The sequence below is a fragment of the Sturnus vulgaris genome, chromosome 18 (assembly GCF_052056855.1).
Source record: "Sturnus vulgaris isolate bStuVul1 chromosome 18, bStuVul1.hap1, whole genome shotgun sequence".
Classification (NCBI taxonomy): domain Eukaryota; kingdom Metazoa; phylum Chordata; class Aves; order Passeriformes; family Sturnidae; genus Sturnus; species Sturnus vulgaris.
The window spans coordinates 764,895-785,314 of record NC_142260.1 but is presented as its reverse complement, the minus strand read 5'-3'; the positions used below and the strand labels follow the sequence as shown (position 1 = coordinate 785,314).

The window sequence follows — 20,420 nt, the reverse complement described above, 5'->3', positions numbered from 1 at the left end:
ACTTCTTACTGTGCCTCTCATAAAAGGAATGAAAATACCTTGATATCCAAATTATTACCAACAAACTGCCAATATGTAACCATATTTAATATGGTATTTCCTCTTCATTTATTTTCACTGGAATTATCTTCTTTTTTGAAATTATATATCAATATTGCAATATCTTCATGTTAACTTCCCTGATGTAATAAATGAATGCACTGCAACCTGCTGCACCCTATAAATTCTTGTTGCAAATGCAAAGCACGTTTGGCAGCAGCCAAGACCCTAATACAATCATAAATACCTAAAGTGCAGTCACAGATGTGGAAACTATTCTAGGCAACGTTTCTAAATGTTAATAGCTCGAAATTTTATTTCAAATTATTCTTTAATATCCCCACTCTGATAAAACTCACAATGAACCACTCCAGAGTGCTGTGCACTGGGAACAAAAGCACATTCCATCACCTTACCTGCACTGGCATGGCCCAAAGGTTAGGGCACAGGAAGAAGAACCACATCAGCTGATTGGTGTCTATGGCAACCAGGTTACAGATCTGGCCTGCTGTCATCTCCCCCATAGACATGTTAGAAGTTGAGAGCTGCATGATTTTATTGTATATTTTTGTCTGGAAGAGAGATCAAAAGGTGGCTGGCATCCATAAAGTGAGATTTCTAGTTCCATCTAAACCCCAGGTTCAGCATGCTGAGGGAAAACAATATTTCCAGTAACTTGAATGAAGAGAATAAAGTTTGGCCTTTTGTGTTATTTTGTCAAATTTAAAGCTGCTATTCTTCACTGACACAAAGCTCAGTGCTGTTCCTGCATCATGGTTGTCCTTTTTGTATCCCTGTGCATCAATAAAAGAATGAAACCTTTACTGCCCAAAAATGCCCAAGAATCTCATTAACAACAATGATTTATACCTCCAGCATCTCCTCAGAGTGCCCTTCCTGTAACTAACACTAAGACATTATTAGATTCAGTAAATAACCCTCAGTTTGTTATAACCTTTGTTATTTTTCTCTGGCAATTGATTCAGGTCCCATCCAACCTCAGAACAATGTTCCTGGCTGAGAGAGCTCAGTTCCATCACAAAGTTCAATTCACAGACAGTGAATGTCACAGGTACAGGTCTGTACTGAATTAAGCAGTGCAGAATCAGGCACCAGGTATAAAAATAATTTAGTACAGAATAATGAAAGCATACTTCTACCAGCTAGTCTGGGAAAAATCAAATAGGACACATTGAACAGTGGCAGATTTACACAGGACAGGAAGAGAGGAAAGATTTAAAGAAAAAAAAAAACACAGGAAAAAAATTAGAAAAATACTGGCACAGAGACTGCCATTAACACTGATCTTAGCAGCTTAGAGTGCTGACTAAAAATGTTCCATTTGAATAGTCCAACTGGCATTATCTGGACCTCCAATATCCAGAACAGCAAATAAAAAGTTTTCCTTAAACAAAATTTATTTAGCACTATTTTCCAACCATTCCCCTATTGTCCCTGCTTTGGTCCTTGTATTTCTCAGTCATTTGCAGCTCTTCCAATTGATACAAGTAGTGGGTTTGTTTGTTTGTTTTTTCTTTTTTAATACTTTTGGGTCAAGTTTTTTTTCCTATAGAATTTTTATACTTCACTCCAGTCAGGCAAAAGCAGTGGATGGAATCCAGAAGTCTGTCAGCTGACAAGTGCTTCCAAGTGTAAGATGAAAAGAGAATTAAACAATTAGGCTGCTATGGAAGGCATCCATCCATCACAGAGACTGCCCCGGGGTCCCAGCAGCTCAGGGGATAACCAGTGGCATTTAGAAGTCACACTAAGCCAGCCTTTCCTGCTGTCACAGGGCAGCTTTCAGTCCTTCAGGCAGCCCCACACTGTAATCTCACACCAAATTTAAATTCTCTCCTTTCCAGCCACAGAGCTTGGTGTGCCACATCAAACTTGGATTTGTTGCTGTCACTTACACACCAAGTGCAGAGCCCCTGTGTGCAATGGGATTTATGTTCACTTACAGACTCCACTGTGCCATGAGCCATGGAATAAAACACTACCCCGTGCTTTGGGAATACAGCCCAGCCTTCTGGCCAAAACTTATTTACAATACATTTTAAACATGTTTGCATGGCATGTGACATTACCAAAAAATGCCTTGGAGATGGGAGAGGTGCAGTTCACCCTTAAATTAAAGCTACATTCAGTTCTACTGTCAGCAAATTTTTGCATGAAGGTAAGAAGCAACACAGCATTGGATATTAAAAATAAACATTTCAATAAAATCATCAAAATAAGGAAAGGAAACAGAACTCAGGGCTAACACAATTTCTAACAGCAATGTACATTCAATACATTTCAGCAGAGAAGCATTACAAAAGTTCACAGCTATAGAATTGATATTCACAACTACACGTTTATGAGGGTTGAAAAGGTGAATTAATAAATTTATTGGGTACCTGTATTGCGCCTCTCAAGTTGATTCCTGTTTCAATAGCAACATAGTATGATGCTTGCAGAAATGTCCTTTGCAATAGAAGGGCAAAAAATAAGAGTACAGCCAAAACATAAGCATTGGACAGGAACTCTTGCGATGAAATAAAGAAAACACCAAGAATTTTAGTCTATAAAAAACAAAAGTTAGAAATCAGGTGCAATGGTAATTTAACTCCTTGCTTTGCATAATTAATAAGCAGAGATAATCAGTTTATTACTTTGAAAGTGCTCCCAGCCTTGTCTGAACCCTGAGTTTATCAATTGCAGAAGCAGTGTGATAAAAGGGCAGCTCAGCCAGCTTCACTTCAATGCAGAATGAGATTTACAGGATTTCTGATATCCTTCCAAACCTCTAGAACACCGAGTAACTCCATATGGTCATTTATTAAAAAATGTGCACTGCCCATCATCAGAAAGGAACAGTTAACAACCTTTGGGAAAAATTAGTTTAGCACCTCAGGTTACTGAACATTAAAAACTACCTTCAGAACTTGTAAAATACCCAAAACTGCTGGAACCATGTAAATTATTTTGGCCTCTTGTTCACTTTTATAAATGGTCATTACCTTCTATCAAACTCATGAGAACACCAAAGTGCATTTTGAAGCATGTCCACAGCTCCATGGGAAAACTGCATTTATTTCAGATTTTATTTCACAAACTGACACCTTTGGTACCACAACAAGTTGAGAGGTTGGCTCACCATGGGAAGCCTTTTGTCAATAAAATGTCTCCACCTTTCTCCTCTGGGCTCCTTCAAAACTTGGACTGCTGGATTGGGCTTCCATTAAAGGCAAAATTAGGAAGATGATTTTTCTGTTCCCTTCCAGAAGCCTTCTTGCCATTTACACTCCTCTTGCATCCCTTGCTCAGCACATTTTTTCTTGCCTATGTTCCTGTGCTATTGAACTTTTCACAGCTGCTATAACACTTCATCAGCTATATTCCACAAATCTCAATGTCTGTACATTTTATTAGATCTGATCTGCACCTTGCAGTTAACTTCATAAAAACCCCATATGGCAAGTTCATAAGGAGGAAAATTTTATTTTTTAAAACTGTTCTTTTGGCTGAGTCAGCTGGAAAAGGAACAAACTTCTCCCTATTCTTATTTATACCCAGGCTGCTCCAACCTGCATGCTTCTGCTGCTTACTGGGCAGCTAACTGGATTTCTTCCTGAGCCAATTCAAATCATTGAGATAAGAAAATCAGCCCAGGAAAAAAAAAGAATAGGCCAAAAGAACCAAAAGAGTGCCCAATCATTGCCAGAGATAAAGCAGAGGAGAAAAGAGGAGCAGAGGTGGCAAGGAATGTGAAAGAAGGAAGATTTTAAAATCTGTATTAAGGCAAAATTCTGAGCAATTACAATACATGTCAGCAATTATAGTTCAGATAATTTTATTATTTTACCTGTTTGTACCTTAAAGGGATTTTAAAGCCCTAATTTATCACTTATCCCATAGCAATTCAAATAGGCTACAGCAGCATTTTATATTACAAATACTCTATAGTTCACCTAAAATGAGTTTCTCTTCCAGATTATTTTCAATCTTACAAATTCGGGTTTTCAGTGCTGTTCCCCATACACATCTGGCCAGTATATCTAACCTCTGCAGCTAATACCACTTTTTACTGTATGGAAAAAACCACATTTCTTTCCACAACTATGTTTGACAAACCATGCTTGTCTAGCAATGAGATTCTAGTGCAGCATCAAAACACTGCATAACAGGCAAGGAGGGAAAGGAAGACAAATATTCTCATTCTTTCTTCTAATACTCCCTTGAGAGAGAAAGGACAAACATAAACACATAAAGATCACACACTTGCTGATGGCACCAAGATGTTTGCCCAGTCTCAGATGCATTTTCAGGCCTTTATGGCTTTCAGAACACACACCCACTGTGTTCAAGCTACAGTGGGTGCCTACACACAGAAATACCTGAGCACTTCCTGAACCTTTCACATTTATAAGGCAAATAACCTTGTTTTAGAAGTCGATGGAAATAATTAGATGTTTTATTTTCAGAAAAGGCTTTGGGAATTTTCACTGTCCCACCTCCCTGACAATTTCAGGGTAAGACCAATTCTTAAAAGTTGCTTTAACCAGTAAAAGGCTGAGCAAAAGGCTGGAATTTAAATGCATAAATACTCTAGACTCACACAATCTTAATGTCAATACTGGGCTTTTTGCTCCACTGGGCCCTATGACCTGCAGAACTTTTTAAATAATGAGTTTGCTGCATCTCTGAATGTGTCATGTCAGCAGCTACTCCTGACACTGGAACTGCTAATCCTGACATTGCAACGTGGAAGATGCTACCAGCAAATGACAAAGGTTATCACCCTGCCAGTCTCTTCTTCAATGTGAAATGATTCACACTCAGAGAAACCCGTGTCACAGGAACCCTCTGGGCTGGCCATAAATATTGAAACTGGAGTTATAAATAAACGTGAAGAGCATGACAGAATTTAAGATGCTGCTGTGCTCTGACTCCAGCACTAAGTAGAGCAGTGAATGCTGCCTGTGACACCCATGTGATGTGACTTACAGCTCCATGTGGGTTCCATCTGGCACAAAGGGCCCGAGCAACAGAACCATTATTAGAGTTCTTTGCCTGCAGTTTCATAAAGAGAATTTCTCTTTGAAAGACTCATAACATCTCAATCTAAACTATTTAAGATGCAGCTGGGTAAGAGATGGGTAAAAGACACCTTCCATTGTACTCAAAATCTGGATTGCTGACCTGATTCTGTCCCACTGTGTGACAACCCTTTCCAGTGCCTGCAAACACAAACACTCTCCCCCCACTTATCTTCATATGGCAGCATTTTACAAAGCTTGTTCCTCACACCTGTAAGGCTCACAGGGGCAAACTAAAGGCAAAGTTTTCTTCTTTTGACTCATTACAAGCAGGGATATAACATTCCTAGCAGCAGAGCTGGTGTATTTCTTTCCAAAACTGACAAAGTTGGTTAAGTGTGTGAACACAGCTGGGAGCCCTCCTGAACATCCCACTCTGCTTCCAGCTACTCTGAATAGAAACTCTCCATGAGAAAGATATTCCATCTCACCCAGCAAAAGCAATTCTCAAACTTAAATGTAGTTAGACCCTTACCAGAAAAAAAACCAATGTCAAAACATAAGGAAAAGCCTCTTGGAGAGATTTTAGCAAAGCTAAGCCACAGGCTTCAGTGTCACTTGTGGACTATGACCATCAGTGTGTATTGTGGGAGGTGATCCCAAACTGGTGCCAATGCCAACAGTGAGCTGCTCAGCTCTGACTGAGAACACCAGGCTGGATGAAGCTCTGCTTAAGGACTACCAGGACCAGACCTGAACCTTCTCTTTTTCACAGAGAAACACTGGCTGACACTTTTATAGGAAAATTAAATAGGACAATCTGTAAATTATATCAAATCACAGTTTCAGCTGAAACAGTATCCCAAACAAATTATTGAAAAGCAAAGCTCAAGAGCTTCCACAGTACTTTGCTGCAACATAGTACTGTAGTCTTAATTTTCTCATTTCCTGCTTTAACTGGTTTCCATTGAACCTACTTGCTATAATAAAGTTTCCAAATATTAGGATAAGGATTGCAAAATGGACAAACAGTTAATTTTTGCCTGAGGCCTTTGTTAAATTTTCTGCACTGCAGCTGATGGACTTCAATATTTACAGTGGATTTCATCCAAAGTGCACTTGAATGAATGGGTATATTTCCATTAGTGTCAACAGACTTTGGAAATAAAGCCTGGTATCAGACACTAAGTGAGCTGCAGAAATAAACTGATCTATCTCATAGAAATCCAGCCTGAGTGACCTCACCTTATAATGAAAAGATGCTTCCTGAGTTACATTTTTATTTTTAGTCAATCAAGAAATATGTCTGCTTCTTCTTGGAGAGCATTCATTTAAATAGCATCCTTTAAAAATGTGTTTCAGTGATCTTTCAAAACTAACCTCCCCAAAGGCACTAGTGGGTCACAGTTAAATTACTTGGCATTTTATGATGGAGACAAAACTCTGCTTTAATCCTTAGACATCCCTCATTTTTGGAAATGAAAAGCCAAGCCTATTAAAAGCAGACTTTTCCTTTCTGAAAAGCACTCGGTCACACACTTGATTGAATCTTTCCTCAAGACTGTACCTAAATTCCTTATGATATTGATGGATATGCTTCCCTTTCCCTTGAACGAGGTTATTTTCCACAGTGCAAGGCTGACTAGATGCATGGCTCAACATCTTTTTCCCCCAGAAGAATCACAGGATGGGTGAGGCTGGAAGGGACCACTGGATGTCACCTGGTCCAACCTCCCTGCTCGAGCAGGGTCACCCCAGAGCACATGGCCAGGGTGCATTGAGAGTCCCCAGCAAGGGAGGCTCCACAACCTCCCTGGGCAACCTGCTCCAGCCACCCACACTGGAAAGAAGATTTTCCTCATATTCAGGTGGAGTTTCCTGAGCATCAGTTTGTGCCCATTGCCTCTGGTCCTATTTCTCGGCAGCCCTGAGCAGAGCCTGGCTCCATCCTCCTGAGACCTCCCTCTGGGTATTTGTATAAAAACTCCCAGCCACTTCTTCTCGAGGCTGAACAGGTCCAGCTCCCTCAGCCTGTCCTTGCAAGAGAGGCTCCAGTGCCTCAATCACCTTGGCTGCCCTGCACTGGGCACACTCCCTGACAGTGCCAGAGTGGCTGCCAGGCAGCACAATCACACTCACAGCACTCACCAGCACAGAGCAGAGCTTTCCTCACTGAACCAACCCAGAGCAGAGCTTTCCTCACTGAACCAACCCAGAGCAGAGCTTTCCTCACTGAACCAACCCAGAGCAGAGCTTTCCTCACTGAACCAACCCAGAGCAGAGCTTTCCTCACTGAGAACCAACCCAGAGCAGAGCTTTCCTCACTGAACCAACCCAGAGCAGAGCTTTCCTCACTGAGAACCAACCCAGAGCAGAGCTTTCCTCACTGAGAACCAACCCAGAGCAGAGCTTTCCTCACTGAACTAACCCAGAGCAGAGCTTTCCTCACTGAGAACCAACCCAGAGCAGAGCTTTCCTCACTGAGAACCAACCCAGAGCAGAGCTTTCCTCACTGAACTAACCCAGAGCAGAGCTTTCCTCACTGAACCAACCCAGAGCAGAGCTTTCCTCACTGAACCAACCCAGAGCAGAGCTTTCCTCACTGAGAACCAACCCAGAGCAGAGCTTTCCTCACTGAACCAACCCAGAGCAGAGCTTTCCTCACTGAGAACCAACCCAGAGCAGAGCTTTCCTCACTGAGAACCAACCCAGAGCAGAGCTTTCCTCACTGAACTAACCCAGAGCAGAGCTTTCCTCACTGAGAACCAACCCAGAGCAGAGCTTTCCTCACTGAGAACCAACCCAGAGCAGAGCTTTCCTCACTGAACTAACCCAGAGCAGAGCTTTCCTCACTGAACCAACCCAGAGCAGAGCTTTCCTCACTGAACTAACCCAGAGCAGAGCTTTCCTCACTGAACTAACCCAGAGCAGAGCTTTCCTCACTGAACCAACCCAGAGCAGAGCTTTCCTCACTGAACCAACCCAGAGCAGAGCTTTCCTCACTGAACCAACCCAGAGCAGAGCTTTCCTCACTGAACTAACCCAGAGCAGAGCTTTCCTCACTGAACTAACCCAGAGCAGAGCTTTCCTGCTCTCCTCTCTGAGAACTCCACAGAGCCCCAGCCTCCCCTCCCAGCTGCTCTCCTGTGGTGACTCTGGCAGTACCTGGGGACGGATGGTGTTGTTTCCTTTCCCAACGTTGTGAACAATCCCAGAGATGCAGAGTGGCCCAGCAAAGCCCAGCAAATCAGCCAGAATCCGGAATGTGCTGCTCAGGAGCAGGGGCCTTCCAAAAGCACAGCAGAGAGCACGCCAAATGGATCTGGAGCCTTGGGGAGATGATGATCTTTTGTTCTGGTATCAGAATTTAAATTAAAATTAGTAAGAATTATGTTATACATTAACCACAGGTCTGATAAATCATTGGTGTTTTCATCACTGCCTCAATTCATTGACAACCATTTGTAATCTCTCAGGTAGAAAGCAGAGGAACTACAACTACTGTTTCTTCTTATAGTCAGAACAAAGCAATAATTTGCACTTCCCACCACAAAAAAAACCATGATTTCATTCCTACCCTGAACAGGGATCGAGTAAGTGTGCTGTTTGTGGGAAGTGACAGGTTTCTTGTTTTCTGGTGAACACAGACACTTTTTAGGCAGGATGCAAACAAGTCCTCTTAAAATCCTGTATATGCTCAGCTCCCACTGAGTGAAAACTCATTAGAACTGAGGTAGTTTCAGCCCTGAACTCTCCTATGGACAAACTATAACTGAAATACCATGGAAAAAAAAAATAGCCCTGCAAGACCTAATTAATCCTGACTCTGTAATTGAATGCTTCCAGGGTCTTATTAGGAGAAATAATGGTGTTCAGTGGACACAGTCCATGATTACTGTCCACATTAAAATAGAGGTTGTACATATTTTACACACACTTAACCAGTAATGTGTTTGACACATTTGATTGGAGAAACTTCATTATTTGTACGAGGTGCAACTGAGAACGTGGCTCTTGGTACACGGACTTCATTTGCCTCAGATCTGTTTATATCTCTGTGTCATGCTTATATGATGAAAAAAATCAATGAAAACCACGAGCTGTGAGTAAGCAGACAGAAATAATCCCATGCCTTGCATACCTTCTGTGCCTCAAAGGCCTCATTAAGGCGAATGTAATTGGTCAGAGCTCTCATAGCAATGGGGAGCTTCCCTATGGTCTTCAAATCTATTGGTTTTTTATGGGCAGTCTTGATGAATGTGTTCATCCACCAGTATGTTCCTTTGGATAACAGATTCACAAAGGGCTGCAAGAATCTGACACCAAGGTCCTGGAGGTCCTCAGGAGGTTTAACTTCTTTAGGAGTTTTGAAGAAAACATACCTCTGAAATCCAGAAAAATGCCAGCAGAATCATGGTAAATGCACAGAAAATACAAATGCACAAAGAACAGATAAGGACATGGCAGATAATCAATGACTCAATGCTGGTTTCTTAAAAGGCATTCCAGTACAACCAGCACAGCAATTCAGTTTCCTCAGGTACTGAGGATAATCAGAGGAATCCAGTCCATAAATAAATAATTCCTACCAGTCACTATGACTCTGCTCACAGTGAAAAAAATTGCATACTTGTAGGAAGAAACAACACACCTCACAGAACCAGAATCATCACAGTTGGAAGAGACCTTCAAGACCATCCAGTTCAACCACCAAACCAGAACCCAGCACAATCACCCCCACAGCATCACTCCAGACACCTCTGGAGCCCTTCCAGATGTGGTGACTCCACCACATCCCTGGGCAACTTATTCCAGTGCCTGCCCCCTGGTTCAGTGAAAAAAAAGTTTTTCTAATAACTAATCTGAACCTCCATGAAGGCCATTCCCCCTGTCCTTTCACTGGAGACATGTCAGAAGAGACTGATCCCCCAATTATTGAGACAGTCCAGCCCCAGCACAGCATGGGACACAGGAGCTTGAGTGCAGCCATGGAAAGGGGTTTGAAGCCTTTAAGTGAGGCAGAAATAAGATGCACAGCCCCATGGGCGTTTGTCATGACAGGAAGGAAGAGCCCAGTTTATTCACAAACACACTTGGTTTTATAGCAGGACTGCAACTCCCAGAGCAGAGAAAAGGAGATTGGTTCAGAGAGAAGACACCCCATTGCCAGGGCCTGGGCACACACCACAACAGGGCTTCTATCTTGTTATTAATTCCTTTTTATTGTGACCAAATGATCACCCTGGGAGAAATTCTCCCTGGCCTTGAGCTGGAGCAGCTCATGGGCTGGGAAGAGAGCTGAGAAGCTCCAGCCTGGAATATTTTTCACTCTGTAATTTTCTCACTTTCTCCATGTGTGTCCCACACTTTAGGCACTGCCCTGAGTGATCCCTGGTATCCATCTCCACCCCACACTGCTTCACATCTCTTAGCTCACAACACTGAGCTGCTGGGGCTGCAGCAAGAACATTCACATGGGAGAATTTCTTTCCCTCCTAAATTTGATTTGTGCACACTTGGTGAGTGCCAGCTGAAGGCAATTTTGGCATTTCTGTATCCAGCAGACTCCAAAGCCTCAGTCTAGATTATGACTGCAGACACTGCAGAGGGGAAAAAAACATAGCTGGGAGGAACACCAGTAGTCCAAATAAATCACTTATTGTGATTATCTTCTGGAAAATGAGAGACATTTGTGTGTCTGAGATATTCTCTGACAGAGCAGACAATTCCTTTCTACCAGTCCTCTCTTGCATCAGAAACACTTGGCTGTCACGACTGAAACAGAATAATTTAAAAATTTACAGCAAACTCAAGCAGATGAAATTGATCTTAAATTAACAACAACAGTCTGGCATGCTTTGAAATTATGGATTCATCTGGCCTAGTAAAATAATATCAACCTTGGATTGTCAAATATATTTCTATTTCTAACTGGATTTTTCTTTCTCCTTTAGAAATGCATTTTAGACCAAAGTACCTAGAAAAAGGAATAAAAAAAAAGAAAAAAAATAGCAATAACCCAAAAAGCAACCAATAAAAACCACAGAAACCACAGAGTTCTATCACAGTTACTTACCCTCACCCTGATGACATTGATTTCTACAGCTAGTAGCATTCCATAAAGAACAACCAAGAGTCCTGTGAGGCAAAATCGAAGCTGAGAAAATCCAACCCCATTATCACAGAACTTCACAAATTTGATGGTTTTAGTTATGAAAGCTAAAGTCCAGTAGAACAGCAATGCTGCAGAGAAAAAAAAAAAAACAAAACCAAACAAATTAACCAGCTCCACAGTTGCAAAAATATACAATGGCATTACAAAATATAATTAAGGAAGACTGCAACAAAATACATAAAACCAGAGTAGCTTCTCTCATGTCAAACAGAAGCCTAATTTAATTCCACAAACATTAAAATATTAAGACAATATGTTAGTTCTAAATGCCTTTTCTATTAGATTTAGTGATATTTCAAAAGTTTCACAAAGTGAAGTCTGCTGAAGGAAATTTCATCTGCTGTAAACTTGCGCCCACATGATCAGCTCAAGGGAGGTGCTGCTCCAAAAGTGAAGGTGCCTGTGAATAATGTTCTTCAGCTTTGGTTAATGCTCCAGGAGCCTGTGAATAATGTTCTTCACATTTGGTTAATGCTCCAGCACTGCTATGAATGTGGCTTGAAGGAAATTTCCCTTTGAATCTTTAGGATGTGTCAGGAACAGATATTAAAATACTTTGTCCAAACTGCTGCTGCACCATTGCTCAACACAAATTCTACACATGTATTTCCCAGTGTAGATAAAACAGTCACATCGAGGAAGGATATTCTGGCATTCATGCAATACAATTTTCACTTTTTAGTGTTCTACAAACCCTCCTGTCTGCAGGTGCTCGTGCTGCAGATAAATAATCCCTGGAATAAGCTCTGGTGACTTGGAAGCACTCTCCACACCATTCATCACACTATAAACCAGCTCCTGTTCCCTGCTCTTTAGGAAATGCCTCCCAGGTTTATATTCTTTGCAATGAATCTTTCACTGCTGCTGCATCTGCCAGGGTGCAACAGATGGAAAGAGCTGCAGCTGCCAAGAAAAGCCTGGATGTGCTTTCCAGAACACCAGACAAAGACTTCAACCCAGGCATTAGCAGCTGTAAGTCTAGCTTAAATATGGATAATCATCAGGAAGTTGCAGAAATTTCCAACCCTTGGTGGTGTTCCAGCTACCCTGAGGCACTAGAAGCTCTCTGGAGCTCCACTCTGGGGCTGCCCTTTCCCAGCAAAGCTAAATTCAATGTGGAAATCCAGGTGAGATTTGGGACTGCCAGTTTTACAGAAATCAAGCTAAAAACCTCTCCTTCAAACGAGGCCAGTGAAAGGACCAGCTCAGAACACTGGGCATTAGGACATGTGCCAAGGGAGCCTCTCTTCCTCTAAAATGAAGAGGCCAGCTCCCAAGGGGAAAACACGGAGTGCTCAGGTATCTGTGCCCTGACATACTGACCACAGTTCTCTTCTAAAACTTCAGCTTTTTTATGTGAGGCTTTCTAACATCTTCCCAACTCTCTCAAGATTCTTCTCGTCCTGTTTCAGACTGCTTCCCCCTTTCCTTTGAGCTCTATTCCTCCCTGTTTGCAGTACTTCTGCCTATAAAGTCTCCCTTCACCCAAGATTTACATTCCATGCTGTTCTGCTCTTAACCACCTCTACCTGTTAAACCTTGTTTTGTCTCATCCTTCCAACAGCCCAGAACACATCCCTCTTGGAATAAAAGGGACTTCAACATTGCACACTGGAAATATCCACCAGTGGAGGACTTCCAAAAAAATAACCAACAGGTGTTGATGTATGTCTTGGAATTATAAATAAGTACTAGCAGAGCCATTCTTCTATTTAGGGTTTAAATAAGGGTCTGCACCTGGGAGCCTCCATCCTGCACCTGGGAGCCTCCATCCTGCACCTGGGAGCCTCCATCCTGCACCTGGGAGCCTCCACCCCGCACCTGGGAGCCTCCACCCCGCACCTGGGAGCCTCCACCCCGCACCTGGGAGCCTCCACCCCGCACCTGGGAGCCTCCATCCTGCAGCTGAGGCAGAGGATGCTCTGCCCTTTGCTGGAAATCCACTGATGCTCAGGTGTGACACCTTTTTCTTTGTGTGTGCAACATCAGATCTCTCCTACACACCCCCCTGCTTCCCACACACCCACCAAAAAATCATCACCAGCCTCCCCTTCCCTCGTGGCTCTCGTGTCCCCCATCACAGCGAGGCTCCCAGGCAAAGCTGCCTCATGGCCACACTGCACTCCAGTGGGCTGGCAGCTGAGTAAAGGAATAATTTAACTCTCTGTACTGGCCTCATTTGCATAAAGTGCTCATTATCTCGCCCCAAATCTTAAGACTCAGCAGTGGCAATTAAGATTGAAAGATGGAAATCCTCCCGGTTTGTGCAGTTAAGAACAAAGGACAGAGACTTTCAGAAATCTGTCTTAGGACAAATAAAAGAAAAACAGAAGAAAAAATAAAATAAAAATCAAAGACCATCAGCTTGTGAAAATTTTGGACTAAAATTCAAATCAGACAAACCAAATGGTAAAGACTGTAATGGTCTAACTTTCTTTTTTGCCTAAGAGCTGTTAAAATCAGATTTTCTGAGGGAGTCTATTCCTTGGAAATTCTTGCAAAATTAAAATTCATCCATAATACTTAATTAACTGTTGGTATTCATTGCTACACTTTTTTATTATTCCAGTATTGTCCAGAGTTTATCTAGCATCAGCACTCTGAACACCGAAAAACATTATCATAAAAAAGACAACTCTGCTGAGCAGGAATTATGCAAAAAAGGGTAATCAACTACCAGATGTAACTTTGTGCTACCCTTCTCAAAGACTTAACAGCAGGAATGTGGTAGTGACACTAAATTATTTAACACTACATTATACATCTGAAATAACAACAAAAAGCCCAAACAACAAAACAACCAAAAAAACAAAACCACAAAAATCACTGCTTGCTTTACAGGCAAATGCAATAGGCTGGCAATGCTTCCTGAGACATAATGCCTTCCTGTGAGAAGGCATTAAAAATACAGTGTAGAGTTATTTAAAAAGTAACTAAATGACCTCACCTGCTCATAAAGGATAAAAAAGATCCTGCTTAAAAGAAAGGTACAAGAAGAAAAGCTGTCCCAAATGAGAAGACCTAAAGGTTGCTAAGCCTGGATAGAAATCTAAGTCTTTGGAGAGGAATTTTTTTTTTCAGGAGTTACAGACTCCTTCTGCAGAACAGGATTCTCACCTACCCCACCAAAATAATCAAAATAATGTTCCATATTTAAAAGCTTTCTCAAATCTAGCTGTTACTGCCTTTTCCCCACCAGACAAAAATCAGAACAAAACTTTAATACACAGAGCTACAACGACACAAGACAAACTTTAGCAGGATCTCTTGATACAGAAATCCAGCTCAAACAAAATTCCATGAGCCAGGACCACCAAAGAAATAACAGGCGACAGGATGTGAGTAAGCAATGCAGACATCTGCAGCCTGAAACAGAAGAGAACACACCAACGACTGCATGGCTGTCAGCAGCAATGGATTTTCTGCAGCTACAGTTTATTCACAATCCTGCAAAATACAGAGTAGGTAGTTCTCATTCATTGCATTTTCCATTCAAAAAGCCTCGAGGCAGTTTTCAAAGGGAGTTTTAGGAACATGAAGCAAGGGCAAGCAGGCAGAGTAAGACATAAAGTCAGGGATGTCATCCTTAACTCCCTGCACACTTCAACAGACCAGGCACAGGAAGATTTCTTCACTTCCACACAGCAGGCTGACAAACAGGGGGTTTGCATTTAGAGTCAACAATTCCCCTCAAAAGCAGTTTCTCCTAGAGAAGCCTCTGGCTCACTGCATCCCTGAAAACACTACACAGAACATGATGAGAAGTTAAAAGCATTAAAAATAAGGAAATGTTTGAGCACAGAGGGGTAGCTGGTCATACAGGACCTGTCACCGAGGCAGCACACACACAGCAGCACAGCCACACTCCCAGGTGCACAGATTTTGAGACATACCTATTAACAGTTTGGGGAAATTGGATGTTTCAATATTGTGGTAATAGACAACTGATGTGATGGCTGCCAGGAATGCCATTCCTGCTGGCATGTACAGGTGCAAGTGGCGAGATTCAGAAACCCTTTAAAACAAAAAAAAAAACCACCTGTTAAAGTCCAACCTCTCAGCTATTTAAATATTCTTCTTTTAAATCATGAACTGTGCCCTGTACCCAGCTCTGATGTAAGATTTTCTAGAATGAGTTATGGATGAAAACTCCTCCAAGTTTTAATTGAATTTATGCTCCTAAATCACACAGTTGGATTTCAAATTCCTCCCGTGCTGAAAATGAAAGGTGTGTACTCCTATTTCCTACTGAAATCAATTGGAACATTGTTTAAATTAGGACAAGGAGCTCATCTCCAAAATGAGAAAAGTTAATTTAAGCTAAACTAGTTTGGGAGCTGTCCATCAAAATATGCAGATAAGACCAACTGACAGCACAGTTCAAGATTTTCTACAGAAGCATTTTGTTTCATTTGGTTTCAGTTTGGGAGAAGGAAGAGCATCACAGCACAGAAATTACTTACACTGAGGTCTGTCTTCAGTGACTGCAAGCCAACAAAAAAACCCCTAAAACAGAATCATACACCCTTTTGGTTTTGTCCTATAAAGCAAAACCGTGCTGATGCTGCAGGCAGCAGCAGAAGGGCTCCTGCCAAGTAACAGCTCTTGGGGAATATTGGAATTGTTGGCCAATGCTGTTGGTTTGTGCAGCGTTCAACAGAAATATCTTTTTCCTCTTCTTTCCTCCTACTTCTTTTCTCTGCCTCTCCCCTTTCCTTGCTCTCACAAAGAGCATTTAGTGCCCTATGCAGCAAGGGCTGCAACCTCCTCTGTCTCCCAGCCTCACCAGGGGAGGACCAAGGTGACTTGAGGACACAAAACATTTTGGGAAATTCACACCTTGTCCTCTGAATGCATTTCTCCTTGCTGCATCAAACACTGCTTTTGTGGAGTTTGCAGAGACAAGAAGAGCTGTGCTGGGAGGGAGATGGAAGAGCATCACAGGACATGACATTTGTGAGAGCACAACATTCCAAATGTCTAGCAGAGGCACAGGAGCTCAGGACAAACATTTCCTGCATCTCTGCTCCAGAAAGGAGAGCCCTCCCTCAATGAAGACTGTGGTGAACTCTGCAGAGCTGGCTGGAGCCATGCTCACAGCCTGCCATGAACACTGAATTGCTCTGGCTGACAACAGCTGGATGTCAATACAGCAAAATGAGAAAGGATTCTCTGAAACCCCCAGTAAAGCCAGGAGGTTTTGTACATCAGGGCTGAATTCTCGGCAAGGACAAAAAAAAACCCAACAAGAACAGATTTCTTCAGACAGCCTAAGCTTCAGAAGGTAACACTGCAGCAGTGGGAGGCTTTTTAAAATCTATTTATTTCACAGTTGCTGGAATTCCCCTATATAACTGCACCTCCAATAGGCTGCTTCTATTGCTGAGATGCCAAAGCCTTTAGCACCCAGTTGCTGTGAAAAGAACTCACCAGCACGATCCATTTTGGTTCTTAGAAAGCTGAGGAGTCTCAAAACTCTCCTCTATTCACTGGAGCCCTCCCAGCCTGCCGAGTGCTTGGGAAGCACGACTGTGGGTTGGCACTCCCCCAGCAGAGCTCCAAGCTTTGATTCTCATCAGGTGACACCTATTACTTAACAGCAGCGTTCTGAGTCAAGTTAAACAGCAAATAAACATAATGAGAGGCATTGCTGAGGAGAAAATTTAAAGCAGGAGATTTTGCTCTGAGCATCCCACACCCTGATAACTCTGAATAAGCAAGAGAAAATCTCCTTTAAAAAAAAAACTGGCACTGAGAAACATCCTATTTATATATGTTTAAGAGAAGTTAAAATAATAATGATATCATTTTCTACACCAGAAGTCTGCAGTGCATTTCACACTGGTTGGTGGATACTTGTTTTATAGATAGCTCATCAGGGAGGTTTTGTTCTATTGAATGAGGAGCTTCCATTTCATAATCCTTGGGTTCAAATTCATAATTGATATGAAAAATCATGCCTCTCTTCCTAGGAAGAGATCATATTCATTGTTATATAATTAGCTTTTTTCATAATAAATCCTTCTCCTGTATCACTTGTTTCACTTGGAATAATTTTTTTCCACAGATTTCTGTTTAGTGACATCCTAAGGTGAATAACAGATGATGGCTCATGCTCACACAATATGAGCTGCTCTGCTCCAGGTAACTGTAGGAGATATAGTGCACAATCATCAGATGAAACTCTGTGAGGTGTGACATAAGGCCCAGCAGATTCATTCCTTTTATTCAGATGGAAAGAACTCATTTTGGGGGTGAATGGTGTGACCTGCTGTACACATGGGAGCTCCTCTTAAGTAAGGACTGTGGGACTGGGTCCTTGGACATAAAACATATCATGAAAATGTCACCATCTGCTTGAATCATTAGCATTTATCTGTGATTACTCTTTGGAAAGACAGTGTCATTAAGCTGAACTAAAAATGATGAAGGTCACTTGTGTGTGTGTACATCACTTGGCAAGGTCTGTGGAATTTCTGGTGCAAGGTTGGTAGGTCAGTCACTAAGAAAACAGATGCTATGTTCATAACCACAGGGAATATGGCTTAGATGAGAATTTCGGGAGGAAATACCTACCCTGAAACCTTTGAATGGCTCAGTGCTGCCAGGAGAAGGCAGATAGACACTTACCCATCAGACACTATGCCCTCTGCAATTTCACACACCAGCACAAACAAGAGGATGAAAGTCAGTATCCAGCGTAAATTGTGGCCAGGAAAATGAAGCCATGTACTATGATGTATATGTACTTTGGAACTCTGACTTCCCCATCCTAAAAGAGAAAGAGAATTATAGAGAGCTTTCTAAACAAGAGTGACACACAAAGTTCCTGCTTACAAAAAATCCAAAATCATACATGTGACAACCTTGCATACCAACATTGACACAGCTGTGTTGTTAAACACACATATATTTGAATATTATCAGAACTGTGCTCTCATTATCTCACTTCATATGGAATAAAATCAATAATTCAGACAGGACACAGCCTTAAATTCCTATACTTCTAGCAACTTACTATCAAGCAATTGCATGCACTAAACATTTTTCAAATCTATTCACAGCTTAAATGAACAACAAATTAAGGTTTTGACAAATATACACAACACTATAATAAATACACACAAACACTCTAATAAGTGCACTACTTCTTTTCCCTTCGATTCTTTTAAAACGTTAAAATAAAGAGAATAAAAGGTGTGAAGCTTTATCTCACTAGAAATTAGCAATACTGAGAGATTCCAGATAAAGGCAGAGAACCCTAAGCATCTCTTCAGCTGACCCCGTTTGCACAGCCGTGCTGGCTGCTGTTTCCCCAGGAGTGTCACCGCAGCCGAGCCGTGGCTCCGGGCTCAACCCGGGGCAGTGACAGTCCCCAGTGCCGGGCGTGTGACACCAAACCCCAGGGACCGCAGGATTTGTGATGAGGAGGGGCTGGGAGCCCGCAGTAATTGCTGGCTCTGTTATTTCATAACGCGGCGCTTGCCTGTCAGCTTTCCTGGGCTTTAATAGCGCGTTTATTCCTGCGGGGCAAACCCTGCGGTCCCCTCCAGCATCACCCGCTCCTGCCCTGCCCAGAGCCCCGACAGACGGACACGGGAGCCGCTACCCCGACAGACGGACACGGGGAGCCGCTGTCCCGACAGACGGACACGGGGAGCCGCTGTCCCGACAGACGGACACGGGAGCCGCTACCCGGACAGACGGACACGGGAGCCGCTGTCCCGACAGACGGACACGGGGAGCCGCTGTCCCGACGGACAGCGAGCGGTGCGGGGGCAGAGCCGGCTGCCGGAGCATCCATCCCGCATCCCGCAGCGCATCCCGGCAGCAGAGCCGGCTGCCGGAGCATCCATCCCGCATCCCGCTGCTCATCCCCGCAGCAGCGGGCACAGGGGACAGGGCCAGGCCGGGGGACACGGCAAGGTGAGGCCAGGAGGGCGGGGGAAAACCCACGGCGAGACAAAGGCGGGCGGGGGCACACGGCAAAGCAGCACCGCGGGCAGAGCGGCAGCAGGAAAAAAGGGGTCAAACATCAGCGGCGCAGGCACCCACCGATGAAGAGGATGGGGAAGGTGATGAAGAGCAGGAAGACGTGCGGCACCACGTTGAGAGCATCCACGAAGCAGCCGTTGTTGAGCACGCCGTGGTCCACGTTGTAGGCGGTGGAGTTGCCCTCGTCGCCGCAGAACGCCAGGGCCATGGCGGGACCCGCGCAGCCCAGCGCCGCCTCCGCGCACATCGGCGGGGCCGCGGCTCTGCCCGCACCTGCCGGGCCCGGTACGGCCCCGAACAGCGCCGGGACCGCCCCGGTACGGCCCCCGAATAGCTCCGGTACCGCCCCGGTACGGCCCCCGAATAGCTCCGGTACCGCCCCGGTACAGCCCCCGGTACAGCCCTCGAACAGCGCCGGGACCGCCCCGGTACAGCCCCCGAATAGCTCCGGTACCGCCCCGGTATTGCCCCGATACCGCCCCCAAACAGCCCCGAGTCTCCCTCGGCGAGGACGGAGACTACTTTCCCTTTTCCCTTCCCTATTCCCCTTCCCTTTTCCCTTCCCCCTTCCCTTTTTCCCTTTTCCTTTTCCCTTCCCCGTTCTGTTTTTCCCTTTTCCCTTCCCAGCCCTCCGTAGCCCAGAGCAGCAGTCCCGTGTTCCAGGGCTCTCGGGGCTCGGTGCTCAGTGCTTTATGCATCGTTAATATGGCAGAACATTAAATATCCAACGCTAAATTAGAAATGGGGAATTACAGGTTACGGGAATTGTGTTCTTTCAACCTTGTCAGCTTTTGAGTTTTTCCTCCATTATGATAAAGATATTATTAGATTCAGTCACGTATTCAGCCATACCCTCCTCCCAAAGGAGACTTCAGCATTACGTCCTGAACAGCTGTTCTGTTTGTGCCTTACCTTTTTTTACTCCTAAAATGAGTTAAACCCTAACTGGTTTTCCCCTTCCACCAAGACTACCTCAGTCGCTGACAATCAGATCATTAATTTGAGTGGGCTCCAAATCACTCCCTATGTATTTTTATGTACACCAAAATAATCTACAAATAAAACTTTCCAAACCCTTTTTTTCTTTAAAGAAGTTAGGCTCAGCTGAGCCAAAGCCAAAAAAACCCCTCTGATCAAATACCTCTCTGCTGGGGGATAGCACTGGGAAGTAAAATGTGCTGTGCATC

At 43.5% G+C, this 20,420-nt stretch overlaps 1 protein-coding gene across 2 annotated transcripts in view; it reads right to left on the bottom strand.

Moving 5' to 3' along the window:
• The window catches only part of ABCC8 (ATP binding cassette subfamily C member 8), a 70,115-nt gene extending 50,619 nt beyond the window's left edge, over nucleotides 1-19,496 (bottom strand). For both annotated transcript variants that reach the window (XR_015807574.1, XM_014876351.2), the window contains exons 1-8: nucleotides 19,294-19,496; nucleotides 17,869-18,010; nucleotides 15,132-15,253; nucleotides 11,140-11,306; nucleotides 9,205-9,447; nucleotides 8,229-8,417; nucleotides 2,442-2,606; nucleotides 456-611 (exon numbers count right to left, since the gene is read on the bottom strand). Coding sequence is in view for 1 of the 2 variants with exons in the window: in XM_014876351.2 (XP_014731837.1) it covers nucleotides 456-611; nucleotides 2,442-2,606; nucleotides 8,229-8,417; nucleotides 9,205-9,447; nucleotides 11,140-11,306; nucleotides 15,132-15,253; nucleotides 17,869-18,010; nucleotides 19,294-19,480 (1,371 nt within the window). In the remaining variant the exon portion in view is untranslated. The remainder of the gene's footprint in view (nucleotides 1-455; nucleotides 612-2,441; nucleotides 2,607-8,228; nucleotides 8,418-9,204; nucleotides 9,448-11,139; nucleotides 11,307-15,131; nucleotides 15,254-17,868; nucleotides 18,011-19,293) is intronic.
• Nucleotides 19,497-20,420: the final 924 nt, after the last annotated feature.